General features: G+C 44.4%; 1 protein-coding gene across 1 annotated transcript in view; it reads right to left on the minus strand.

Annotated features, from left to right (window-relative positions):
• Positions 1 to 14,278, minus strand: part of CCDC149 (coiled-coil domain containing 149) — a 96,920-nt gene that overhangs the window by 36,492 nt on the left and 46,150 nt on the right. The window contains 1 exon segment of the mRNA XM_022566616.2: positions 9,659 to 9,766. Within this exon segment, the coding sequence (XP_022422324.2) occupies positions 9,659 to 9,766 (108 nt within the window).

Consider the following 14,278-nt stretch of genomic DNA (forward strand, 5'->3'; position numbering starts at 1 on the left):
ATCTCTTTACCAAATGGTTGTTTGGCCAACACCCTTAGCGTTCTCATTTTTTGCAATATGGACAGGCTGAGAATTTTCCAAATCTTTAAATTCTAGTTCCTTTTTGCTGAACAATTCCATCTTCAAATCATCTCTCTCGTCTCACATTTTATAAGCAGTCAGGAGAAACCAGCCTGCTCCTTCAACACATTTTTTAGAAATTTCCTCAGCTAAATATCCAGTTTCATTGCTCACAATTTCTACCTTCCATAAAACAATAGAACTCAATCACAGTTCAGCCAGATTGTTGACACTTTATAACAAGGATGGCCTTTTCCCCAGCATCCAATAACGTGTTCCTCATTTCCATCTGAGGCCTCATCAGAATGGCCTTTACTGTCCATATTTCTACGAACATTCTGTTCAGGATGACTTAAGTATTCTCCAAGAAGGTGGACGCTTTCTCCACAGCTCTCTTTTTTTTTTTTTTCTGAGTCCTCACCAGAATTGCCCTTAATGGTCCATTCACAGCAATGCTGTGAAGGACAACAGGCTTTTTCAAGCAGGAACCTCAAAACTCTTCCAGCCTCTACCCACTACCCAGTTCCAAAGCTGCTTCCACATTTTAGGTATTTGTTATAGCAGCACCCCACGTCTTAGTACCAACTCCTGTCTTAGTGCGTTTAGGTTGCTATAACAGAATACCATAGACTGAGTAGCTTATAAACAACAAACATTTACTTCTCACAGTTGGAGTCTAGGATGTCCAAGATTAAGACACTGGTAGGTTCGTGGTCCAGTGAGTGCCCACTTCCCGGTTCATAGTCAGCTATCTTCTCACTGTGTCCTCACATGGCAGGGGGGGCAAAATTGCTCACTGGGGTCTCTTTTATGAGGGCACTAATCCCATTCATGAGAGCTCTGCTGTCATGACCTAATCACTTCCCAAAGCCCCCACCTCCTAATACCATCACATTTCGGATCAGGTTTCAACATATGAATTTGGGGTGGGGGCACATTCAGTCTACAGTAAGAATAAAAGCTATCTTGTAGACAGAACAGCTATGTACGGCTGCCCAGCCTGTGCACTGCACAACTCCAGCTCTCGGGGTTTCCATCCTTGCAATGTGAAGATACAATGCAATAATCACTCTGAAGAGCTTTAAAAGTACAATCCCCAGTTATAGCTGGTATGGTTATAATTCTTATACAGTGACTCTCTATCTGTCAGAGTTACTGGGAAGATGAGATGCAAGAATTAATAGGAGTGGATGTTAGCCCTTCCTCAGCCCCGGTCCTTGTGTACTGCTGCAAATAGCACGCCTAGGGAGAGGTCAACACCAAAAGCCATTTATCAAACATTCATCTGCCAGTGTTGTGCCGGGCGACTTAACAGACAAGGTCCTGCCTATCTTTTCTTTACTTTTCCTGTTGGTTTTCTCCACATCCTCTCCAACTGCCCCCTGACCTTTTGAAATACCGTTGATAAAATTAGACAGGAGAGCTTTAAAAGGCTCCAAGTAGGCAACTCTAGTGTGTATACCAAAGTTCAAATTCCTAAACCTATATGGCAAATCTAGTTCTAGCTTTAAACAAAAGAATTTGTCACTTAAAAAAGAAACCCAGCAGTTTTCATATTCTTCCTCCCAGGCTCTGGAGATTATCATGCACACACTCGTTAACGTGTGTCAATATTTCCCAGTTAACGAGCACCCAACTTGGGCCAAACAACATGCTATAAGCTTTCCTTACACACGGTACCTCCAGTGGCTTTTCACTGCAATGGAATAAATTTGGAATAAGTTGCAAAGCCCTTATGAGAGCTGCTGATGCATGAGCTGCCCCTGCCCACCTCCCAACCCAACCTCCAACCACCTCCCTTGTTTGCTGGCCACACTGGCTCTCCTTCAGTGCCTCAAGCACAACCTGCTCCTGCCTGCCTCTGGGCCTTTGCACTTGCTCTGCCCTTGAGCAGCCTGCCCACAGGTCTATCCAGAACCCACTTCTTTTGTCTCTTTCAGGTCACAGATCAAATGTCACCTCCTCTGAGAGGTCTTCCCTGGACACTGTCCCTGAAGTCGTTCACCTTCAAGGGCCCCACTGCCTTCATCATACTGCTAGAAATCACCTGGTTCATCTGCTTGTCCCTCCCCCTGTCAGCTCCACTGCAGGAACCTGGCTGTTCATACGCACTGAAATAGCCGGCACCCATAGCAGTGTCTGGCTAACCGCAGGGAGTCCTCAGATACATCTTAAATACAGGAAGTCTCTCATGTGCTGCTTCCCAACCCCGGGAGGCAGACACTGCCCCGTCCTCCTCATAGGGGAGAAGCTCATAGGGGCTGCTGCAGGGCTCTGAAACCAGGGCTCCTTGCCTGGGGCCCATGCTCAGATCAGGAGGCTGCAGTGTCCCCTCACCCTTAACACAACAAGCCCTGTCCTAGGTGCTTACGCACGTTGCCCCAGTAAGTCCAACAGACACTCTGTTACAATCCCCGTTGTCAGAAGAGAAGCAGAGACACAGAGAGCTGGAGTAGGTTGCCCAGGTCACAGACCTTAGAAATGGCAGGGCCGGGAGCTGACCCCAGGCAGGCGAGGGTTCTGGAGTGGATGCTCTGCGGCCTCTCTCCACACCGACGATAGCACTCACCGCCTGGCGCTCCCCCTGTGGAGGGTGTTCTGCATTAAGTGCTCTGTATAACTTCCTGTATTTAATCCTCACAGGAGGCACGCTGGCCCCCTATGTCGTGCCTGTGTCACCCAAGCTCGCTCACTCGGGGTCTCTGCACCTCATCCCCCGGTTATCTGACCACCTCCCACCTCACTTCCTTCAGGCCTCTGAGCAAAGGGTGTGTCAACAGTGTAAGTAGTTGGCCCCCTCCCCTATCCCCGGCACCCAGGCTGCACTGTACAGCCCGCCAGCCTGCAGTAACTTGTTGAGCACTTAGCACCTTCTGACATATTATACCGTATTTCATCAAATATAAGACTCTATCAACTCTAAGACCCACCACTATGCATGACCAAAAAGACTGAAAAATACCAATCATCACTACATGATACCAATAACTACATCAGAGACGTTCAAATTGAAAGCCTGTGCCTCTCAGCATCTGTGTAATGTCATGTATTAATTTGTTTATTTGCTTACTGCCCATCTGTCCCCACTAGAATAGAAGCTCCATGAAGGCAGGAACTCATTGGTTTTTGTTTACTACCCTATTCCCAGACCATAGAGTTGAGTCTTCAATAAAGATGTATTGAAATGAATGGAACTGAACTACCCTCCCTAGGCAAGTTATCTCCACTGTACAGATGAGAGCTGAAGACACAGAGAAGTCAAGCAACTGGCCCAAGGTTACACAGCTAGGAAGCCCCTGAATTACCTTCAGATAGTTCAGAACGCACTGCTCCCAGAGCGACAGTCTTTAGAGAGTTGCACCAAGCAGTTTTTTGTTTTTTGTGTTTTTTTTTGCGGTACGCGGGCCTCTCCCTGTTGTGGCCTCTCCCGTTGCGGAGCACAGGCTCCGGATGCGCAGGCTCAGCGGCCATGGCTCACGGGCCCAGCCGCTCCGCGGCGTGTGGGATCTTCCCGGACCGGGGCACGAATCCGTGTCCCCTGCATCGGCAGGCGGACTCTCAACCACTGCGCCACCAGGGAAGCCCGCACCAAGCAGTTTAAAGGTGCTTCAATTTGTTTTCATTTTAGTGTAATTTGGGTACGGTGTACTATAAAATAAGTCTTAGGCAGAGGTATCTTTCAGAATCAGTTCTCTACAAAGTGTAATTACAGTGCACGGTCTAGGGGACGAATGTCCAAAACCACACTGTTTTGGTCGCTTGGTCTACCCGGACTATGTGCTCATACAAGCTAGAACAGGCTCAAATATGGTGTCTGAGACCAAATTCATTTGTCTAATTCATCTGACAATAAAACATGAGGAAATGGTGCACTAGTCTGGCTGCTTGCTGAACTAAGCGTTGCCTGTGTTTCACCATCAAGATCCCAGTTAGAATAAGATATGATGGGGCTGGAGCAGGTGAAGGGCCCTTATCAGTCACTTTAATTCTTTGTAATTAATTTCTATAATGCCCCAAGGTGAGAGCTTTTCATTAGAGTGCCCTCTTCATGTGGGTTTCCCACAAGCTAGGACACCTCCGTGCTCCTCTGAAGCATAAAGAGGAAATGTTTACAAAGAGCTCTCTGATCCCTCATCCTGGACTGTTACAAACATCCAAGCTGAACACTTTTTTTTTTAAGAGTATACTTCAATTAGTCACCTGCATGCTCATTGGTCTGCCTGAGTTAGCTGGTGGCTTTTACTTAATTGGTTTGCTTGCTGAATCCTTCCAGAAGTCCCACATCAATAGAGGTACGTTCACAGAAGGGGTCTATCATTTTATGGGGCCAACACCAGATAAAACAGAGGTACTTAAAGACCTTCAGCTGGTGTAACATAAAGCTCATTATTAAGGGCAAAACCCCGTGTTTATGCGCCACTGCAAACAGTTACATTTAAATTGGCCAGCAGGGGCCCAGGAAATGTGACTGCCTGACACTGTCCACGTGAAGTTCCTTGCTTTTGAGTACTTCGCATTGCATTATTGTTCTTCTGCACTTAAAGTGCCATAGTCTGTAAAATGAAGGAAAAGTAAAAGCAAGCAGACAAGGAAACCCAGCAGGAACATGAGATGCTGCTCCCGGCCTGTTCTATTAGGTGCTTATTCCACAAGGGTACACAAAATGCAGGGAAGCTTCTGGGAGCGTGACACCAAAGCAATCATGTTTGGGGTGGTGATAAATAATAAAGTCGGGTGGTGATAAGGAGGGCTGAGTTTTGGGGATCCAGATGCCAGATGCCAGGCTTCTTACCCCCAATCTCTGTCTCTGTTGGGAGGCACATACCCCCGGGGTTCACTGGAAACAGTTGATCAACAGAAAGGAAGACCTTGAGATTCCTGGTGGAACTCTGATACAAGAGGACACTAGGCCAATCTGGACCCAGGTTGAGCTAAAGATACCAGCAATGTTTACCCTTTACGGAGTGCTTACTGGATGCTTACTATGCTACACCCTTTATAAACATAATATTGCATGCACACACACACTCCCAACCATTAAATCTCCTGCTTTCTTTTCTTCCCAGCACTAACCACTGTCTGATGATCTTACATAAGTATTTTATTTTCTTATTCTCTGTCTCTCCAACTAGACTGTAAGCTCTGTGAGAACAGGCACCTTGTCTTTCTTATTCCTGACATAGTCACAGCTCCTAGAACATTAACCAGCACACAGTGAGTCCCCAATTATGTATTGATGAATAATGATGAAACCTGACAGCAATTCTATGTGAGGTATCATTACTCCCATTTTACAGAGGAGGAAACTGGGGTCTAGAGAGACAACTGACTTGCTCAAGGCCACACGGATAATAACTGGCAGAGTTAGAATATAAACCTGGGTCTAGCAGTTTCTAAAGATGGACCTCTTGGACTATTCTAGATTATACCACTTGGCAGTGGGAGGCTGGAGCTAGCTCTTTCTGGAGTCCCAAGCTTTCTAACTCCCAGTTCAGTAACTTCACTTTGCTAGCCTGATGTTTAAATGCCATGGCATCAGTATTTACACCACGGAGATTGGTAAAGTGCTACCAGCCAGGCTTCCTCTTCAGAAGAGCTGGTTCACCAGCTCACCTCTGGATATCTGTGATTCAAGTGTGCTCTGCTAGTTTTGTGGATTGCCTCTTACTGATCCTTAAGTTCTCAGAGGCCTCCTTTTCCCCCCGGTCCCCTTTCCCTAAATCCACTCTTTTCTTAATGCCCAGAAGAGGAAGCAGGCATACCTCTGGAGCAAGAAGGGGAGCTGTAATTCTCTGGGTGGGTTGCTCTCCACACTTGAGGCCCTAGCATTGGCTGGGTTTTCCACGTAATTGGTCCTTATTCCGCACAGACGGCCACACAAAGAACCCTGGGCAATCCACCCTCATGAAAAGCTTTCCCCAGGGTGATTTGTGGAGGTGTGAGTTCTCCCTTCCCCACTTAACCTTTCAGAGCTATTATTAGCAAGGAAGGGGAGGGTGTCTACTAGGCTTCCCCTTTCCCACCCCTCCTCTGGTTTGAACTGGGCCTTTGTGTCTGTCCAGAAGCCTCAAGAAATTCTTGGGGTGCTTCCCAGAGAGATAATAGGTTTGTTGATCATGGAATCCCACCCTCCACCTCCAACCCTGTGTGAGTGCTAAGCTGCTTGGAAGACAGGGTGGTAACAAATCTTTCAAGAGGCTGTGTGAAAATGCTTTATGGCACGTAGGGTTACAAGGCTCTAGCTGAACAAATGGAAAAATTAGTCTACCTTAAAATAGCCAAGGCAAGTAATTTCCTATCACCTTGTTTCTTAAATGTTCTTAACATCTAGAATCTGGGCTTCCCAAAATATGGCTAAGGGTCATCAGTTAAAATGACAACTTGGAGATAAAAAACTTCCACTTCAATAGTTGCTCATAAAGTGATGCCACAAGCCCTTCTGCTCGGAATGGGAGGAGTCAGGAATCCCACGACATCCGTTATTAAGTATTATTGAATTTAACAGGCTTGTGCCAGCCTAGGAGCAGGACCCTTACCCCACATCCACTAAGGCTCAGCATCAGACCCCCTGACCTTTCCAGGGGCTTCCTAAGGTCTCACACCTTAGGTTTGGCTTTCTTCTGCTTTTTCTTGGATGGAATAGTTTGCTTTTCTAACTCCTTTCTCCAGGTTTCTAAACTACTCCTTACCCCACAAGGAGAGTTAGTGATGACAACCACAGGGGCAGTCAGTCTGCTATTTTCTTGTGCTCTTCCTTTTTCTTTCCTCTTCCTCTTTATTGAACCTTTTTTCATTCCCTTTGTTCATTCACTCATTCATTCATTCATCCTATTCCATTCCTTCAATAAAGATCTATTAAATAATGTCTGTGCATCGCAAACTAAGATGCAAATTCCTACGGATACAGGAATTTGGCCTGCAAAGAGTTTACCTTTGGGGGAGGGGTGCCAAACAAGCACAAGCAGAGGGAAAAGAGCAGGGCACTGTGGGTGTGTGCAGGACCTGCCCCTGAGAGTCGGAGAAGGCTACATTTGACCTATGACCTGAAAGGTGAGCGGGAGTTTACAGAAGTAAGGGGAAGAGTGTTCCAGAGAGCAGGCAGCAGGTGCAAAAGGCCCTGAGGCACAACTGCAGTATGGCTCAGCTGAGGGGCTGAAATTAGTCCTGCAGGAATGAAGTGTGAGGCGACTAATGGCAACAGATGTGGCTGGGAAAATCAGGAGGGGCCAAATAATGGAGGACCAAGCACACCATGGTAAGGAGGTGGGACTAGATTCCAAAGGCGATGGAAAGGTTGGAGCTGTGATGCGATGAATAAAAGAGCAAAGGAAGGGTTAACCCATTCTCCACCACACAGTCACGGCCACCCTTCAAGAGAGGCCTCTGCGTTTCTCAAGATGGCTGGTGTCATTACTGAATGAGTCATCCGGCCTTAATGTTGATGACTGGGGGTAGGTGGGGGGAGGATGACCGTGACTCACAGGGGGATGAAAATAAACCAGCCCTATAACTTTAGATGCAAATGAGAATAAACAGAGTCTCTGGGGCTCACTGCAGTTGGTCTTTTATGAGGAGGAGAGGACTGGAGACTGAGATACAGGGTCTACTGAACGTTTTAACATCTTGCCTGCATCTGCTGGCAGGAAAATTACTTCACAGGCCATGAATATGAGTCACTAAATTCTAAACCTTGAGTGAGAAAACCAAGTTTGATAAATGTGTCCAGCTACTGGAATAAAGACCCAGAATGCAAGCAAATCATGAAGCTCAGATGGTGCCAATGCACAAGCAGCCCCAGACCTGCGCTCAGTGTCACACTCACACACACACGCATGCACACATACCCTCCTTTTCGTTCCCTGAAATATCAGTTGCAAATGTCAATTCCTAAAATATCTCAGGCCTACAAGGCGATACAATTAAAAGTGACCAAAAGATGAGGCAGAGGTGTGTCTAGGACAGTTGGAGGTGGGGGGGCGGGTACCTCAGAAAATAAAAAAGAAAAGAAAAGAAAAGAAGAAGAAGAAAAAAAATCAGTCAAGAAGAATCATGACTCCAAAAATCACATCTCAAAATGTTTCAGTACTTTCTGGATTTATAACTTCTCCAAAATTCCTGCAGTATTTTTATGGGTTTAAAAGGAAATGATTGCACATACTTGATTTTACTCTCTAGAAAACCTTGCCCTGGTGCTATCATTTGATAACACCTAAGAAGGCCTGGCCTTTAATTATTGACCAAATACCTAGGTTACAGAGCTTAAATCCTTTTGAGAGGCCCGATTAGCTTGTCCAGGGTTAATTAGCACCCTTCTTAGCATTCTCGCCCACTCCCTATTTCATGACAGAGAATAGTCATGAAATATTTTTCAAATATAGTATGTTAAATCCAAGAGGTTTAAAAAAATTTTTTTAAAGGCAGACTAAGTGGACAAGAGGCTATGTAAAGAAGACTTCCCAGTATGCCCTTATTATTATTTTTTTTTACTTTCTGACCACACCTCGTGGCATGCGGGATCCTAGTTTCCCCACCAGGGACTGAACCCATGCCCCCTGCAGTGGAAGTGTGGAGTTTCAACTGCTGGACCACCAGGGAAGTCCCACCAGTACGCCCTTAGATTGAGCCCCTTAAGCCAGCAGTAAGCACACAATCCTCTCTGCTCTTTGTCATGGAAGAGTCCTCGAGATAATCCAGACACCTCCATACATTTTTTTTTTTTTTAAAGAATGAGCATCTTTCAAAATGGCGCCTTCCAATAACCAATGACTCCCAGGAACAACAAACATCCCCATCATTTGTCAGGGAATTTGGTACCGTTCAAAAGACATTGCCCAAGAAAGCACCTCCTCCCCGCCATGTAGTTTGCTTGAGTGAAACTCCAAAGGCCATCCCTGTTGGGAAAGCTGGCTCTGGCAAGAAGCTGAAATTGAATCTATTGGCAAAATGGGAAATTATTTGGGGGCAATGGAATTAAACTTCGGTAGTTTTTCTTCCTTTTCTCAATCGTACTTTTGTTCACAGCTTCAGCTGGGAGAGACAGTGCTCACATTTAGTTTGGAGTTTATGAGTTCATATTTTATAATTAACGTTGCCAACAGGGGAGTTTGATTAATACCAAGCAGTGGATTTTGAGCAATGTTCCATACAAATTGCCAAATTTAGCAATAAAATAAATTGGTTATGTGAACATAATTAGTAGGATGACTACTTAAAATTCAAAACTGAATGTGAATAATTCCAAATCATATGAGCCACAAATCCATTATTTGTATAGAAAGGAGAAAGTATAGCATTTGGGTTTTATTTTGCCCTCAACCACAATGTTATTCAGCACCAAGCTGAACATAATGAAACTTCTACAATGGGTTGTGACAATATTTTAGAGCAACCCAGAAACACACACAGACGCGTGTGCATGCACACACGCGAAGGGAAGGTAATAAAGATAAGAAACGCTAAACTATGAATTTTCATTGCAAATGTAAAAATCTATAACAAATTTTTCCGCAAATGCATTACATTCTTCTGATGCACCATACATAAACCTCTGGCACAAAATTACTCAGGAGAGGTTTTTGCCTTTAAATATTCACGGTACCTTATTGTCGCCCTGGACTTCTCCAAGCCTTTGCTGAAGTTCTTTAATTTCTTCTCCCAGACGTTTATTTCGGTCCTGAGAATCTCTCAATAGTTGTGCAAGATTAGCCTGCAAACTGACAAAGGATTAATCTCCAAAATTGACAAGCAGCTCATGCAGCTCAATATCAATAAAACAAAAAACCCAATCCAAAAATGGGCAGAAGACTTAAATTGACATTTCTCAAAAGAAGATATACAGATGGCCAACAAACACATGAAAGGATGCTCACCATCACTAATCATTAGAGAAATGTAAATCAAAACTACACCAGTCAGAATGGCCATCATCAAAAAATCTACAAACAATAAATGCTGGAGACGGTGTGGAGAAAAGGAAACACTCTTGCATTGCTGGTCGGAATGTGAATTGGTACAGCCACTATGGAGAACAGTATGGAGGTTCCTTAAAAAACTACAAATAGAACTACCATATGACCCAGCAATCCCACTACTGGGGCATATACCCTGAGAAAACCATAATTCAAAAAGAGTCATGTACCAAAATGTTCATTGCAGCTCTATTTACAATAGCCCGGAGATGGAAACAACCTAAGTGTCCATCATCCGACGAATGGATAAAGAAGATGTGGCACATACATACAATGGAATATTACTCAGCCATAAAAAGAAATGAAATTGAGCTATTTGTAATGAGGTGGATGGACCTAGAGTCTGTCATACAGAGTGAAGTAAGTCAGAAAGAGAAAGACAAATACCGTATGCTAACACATATATATGGAATTTAAGAAAAAAAAAATGTCATGAAGAACCTGGGGTAAGACAGGAATAAAGACACAGAACTACTAGAGAATGGACTTGAGGATATGGGGAGGGGGAAGGGTAAGTTGTGACAAAGCGAGAGAGTGGCATGGACATATATACACTACCAAACGTAAGGTAGATAGCTAGTGGGAAGCAGCCACATAGCACAGGGAGATCAGCTCGGTGCTTTGTGACCGCCTGGAGGGGTGGGATAGGGAGGGTGGGAGGGAGGGAGACGCAAGAGGGAAGAGATATGGGAACATATGTATATGTATAGCTGATTCACTTTGTTATAAAGCAGAAACTAACACACCATTGTAAAGCAATTATACTCCAGTAAAGATGTAAAAAAAAAAAAACAATAAATGCTGGAGAGGGTGTGGAGAAAAGGGAACCCTCTTGCACTGCTGGTGGGAATGTAAATTGATACAACCACTATGGAGAACAGTATGGAGGTTCCTTAAAAAACTACAAATAGAACTACCATATGACCCAGCAATCCCACTACTGGGCATATACCCTGAGAAAACCACAATTCAAAAAGAGTCATGTACCACAATGTTCATTGCAGCTCTATTTACAATAGCCAGGACATGGAAGCAACCTAAGTGTCCATCAACAGATGAATGGATAAAGAAGATGTGGCACATATATACAATGGAATATTACTCAGCCGTAAAAAGAAATGAAATTGAGTTATTTGTAGTGAGGTGGATGGACCTAGAGTCTGTCATACAGAGTAAAGTAAGTCAGAAAGAGAAAAACGTATGCTAACACATATGTGTGGAATCTAAAACAAAACAAAACAAAAGGGTTCTGAAGAACCTAGGGGCAGGACAGGAATAATGACGTAGACATAGAGAATGGACTTGAGGACACGGGGAGGGGGAAGAGTAAGCTGGGACAAAGTGAGAGAGTGGCATTGACATATATGTGCTACCAAATGTAAAATAGATAGCTAGCGGGAAGCAGCTGCATAGCACAGGGAGATCAGCTCGGTGCTTTGTGACCACCTAGAGGGGTGGGATAGGGAGGGTGGGAGGGAGGGAGATGCAAGAGGGAGGGGATATGGGGGTATATGTATATGTATAGCTGATTCACTCTGTTATACAGCAGAAACTAACACAACATTGTAAAGCAAGTATAGTCCAATAAAGATGTTAAAAATAAATAAATAAAAATAAAAGGTAGATTTCCAAGAAAAAGATTAGCTTTATGAAATATAATCAGAAACGGAGGAGTGGAGAAATGTGGGGCTTTCTTAGGCTTACTGCAGCCATCATCCAAGCCCAGCTGAACCATTAGAATAAACACATGTATGAATGCAGCAAGTGTGCAAATCACACCACTACAACTGCATGGAGAGAAATAAAGTTGGCCGTGAACCTCAATTTGGGGGTGTTCTTTGTTTCCAGAATGGCTCACAGACAAGTGATGGAGGCGTTGGTATTTTTTTTTTTTTTTTTTTTTTTTTAATTTAAGAGCTCCTCACAAAAACTCTTGCAAGTAGTCTTAGTTCAATTCTAACTTTGGATCCACAATATAGGAAAAATTTCATTTCCTTGTTTGGTTAATTTCATTTCCTTGTTTGGATAGTTTTTTTTTTCTTCAAATAGATCGTGTTTAATGAGCTTTTCTTTGCCACCTTAATGCCCAGAATTTTGATCAAAATTGTCAGCCAGAGGAGAGACCAGTGAGGTGTCACGATTTCAGACATCAGGATCCAGAGGTAATTCAACAGTCTCCTGGGCTGTTTTTCTCACCTCCTTATTCCCCTGTTCTAGTTCCTAGAGTACCAAACAGCCAGGGTGAGCGCCTTCCAGTCCATCTTCATGATGTCAGCCCTTCCTTCAGATTTCCTCCTGCTCAGAGCAGATCCCTCTGGCCCCCGTGTGCAGTTCTCCACCACACCCCCTCCCCCTCTCAGTCCAGCTTCATCGACACATCTCGGCCCCTTTCCCGGGAGCACGCAAGCACCCTTTACCATGCTCCCACCCTTCTCAGGTTCCCTGAACCCGAACTTGCATATGCTCCCAAACTATCTACGTGCTTTTTCCACTCAAGCCTTTAACTTACTATTCCACTTTACCTCCACAGCTGCTTCTTCTATACTATTTGAATTTTGCTAATTTGCTCTAATTCTCACCTTGCTTATTGCACTCTTATCTAACCTCAGCAAGAAGAAATGAGCTATTGAAAGGCAGAGATTCTCGTTTTCTCCCTTCTCAGCCTCCACGTACATTGCTCCAAGAAGTGCTCTTGTCCCAGCAAATGTTTTAAAGACCCACGATGAATAAATGGAGGAAGGAAGGAGGGAGGGAAGCTAGCCAGAGATCGGAATATGACTCCTAAAAAGGAATCTTTCAGAAACAGTCACACAAGGGATTTGAAAGTTATCTTTTAGATTCCCTCCATGTGATAGCTGAAGAAACCCAAATCCAGAGACATTGCAGACGAGCACAACTATAGTGGCTAAATCTCCAAAGACTTTGATGCTAATACTTTCGGGAATACTGAGTTATGTTAGGTAATCAAAAGGGAATAAAGTGAAAGAATATAAAGATTAAACCTTGGCTTACTCTGGACTCCTCACTTTGTCTTATCTCCCATATTCCATCCATCGGGATATCCAGTGTCTCCACCGTCAGGGTAGCCCCCCATTCAGCTCCCCCGAAGCTCACCTCCTGGCTGTTCCCCACATATACCAGGCAGGAGCTCATCTCAGCGCTGCTCTCTCTGCCTTTTCTCTGGACTGGACTGCTCTCCCTCCAGGGTACCTCTTGTTCACTCCCTTGCCTTTTTCAGGTCTTCGTTCAAACGGCACCGTTTCAACGGGGCCCACCTGGACCACTTGATCTAATCTGCAGTCTGGCCACCTCCCCACTGAACGCCCAAGCCCTTTCCCCTACACTACTTTTTATTTCCATAGCACTTACCGTCTCTTAATATACCATGTAATTTACTTTACAGTTTATTGCCATATGTTTATTACTTACTGTTTATTTCCTATCTCTCTCTCCCTACTAAGACAGAAGTTCCACGAAGGGCAGGGAACTTTGTTCTCTCTACTGGTCTACCCCAAGCACCTAGCGGATGCTCCATAAATATATCTAAGCGAAAGATAATATGCTGAGTCTGGAGGCTGTGGTCTCAGCCTAGGGAAATATCTGGAATAATAAACTACTGAAACCAGTGCCTGGCACGCAGCATTGCATAGAAGCCCCCCTCACCCCCACTGGCTGGATTTAATCTAGCTCTGATTTCCACTCACTTATTTGTGAACATTACTCAATAATGGGATCTAATTCTCAGCCCCATATTTGCAAAGCCACACTTCAAGTCATATCTTGTAGTAGTTGTGTTTCAACTGTCCCAGATTTCCATTCTCATCAGATAAAAATCTGGTGAAGGATGAGGAAAATTAATCCCCATTCTACAGACAGAAAAGCAAAAAGACAAGAGGCACTGTGATCCACTGACTTTTTTTGGAAATGTTCAAATTTCTTTTTGGAATCAGATAGACTAAGTTGGATCCCAGTTCTGCCACTTACTGGGCTGGGTGACCTTGGGTAAGATTATTAACCTCTTGAGTTTCCCCACCTGTAAAATGGAGCTAACCATACATACTTCATGTAGTAATTTGATACTTACATTGAATAATGAACCTAGGATGCCTACCACACTGCTTGGTATACAGCAGGCACTGGTTAAATGCTGGTCACCTCCCCTTGACTCTGCCCTTGCAGTGGCTCCAATTCGATCACTCAGTGGACAGTTGGATGCATCTGGCCGAATGGCTCCTTGGACACAGCTGGCT

This window comes from Delphinapterus leucas, chromosome 5 (assembly GCF_059928025.1).
Source record: "Delphinapterus leucas isolate spDelLeu-1000000601 "Yukka" chromosome 5, BTC_Dleu_Yukka2, whole genome shotgun sequence".
Classification (NCBI taxonomy): domain Eukaryota; kingdom Metazoa; phylum Chordata; class Mammalia; order Artiodactyla; family Monodontidae; genus Delphinapterus; species Delphinapterus leucas.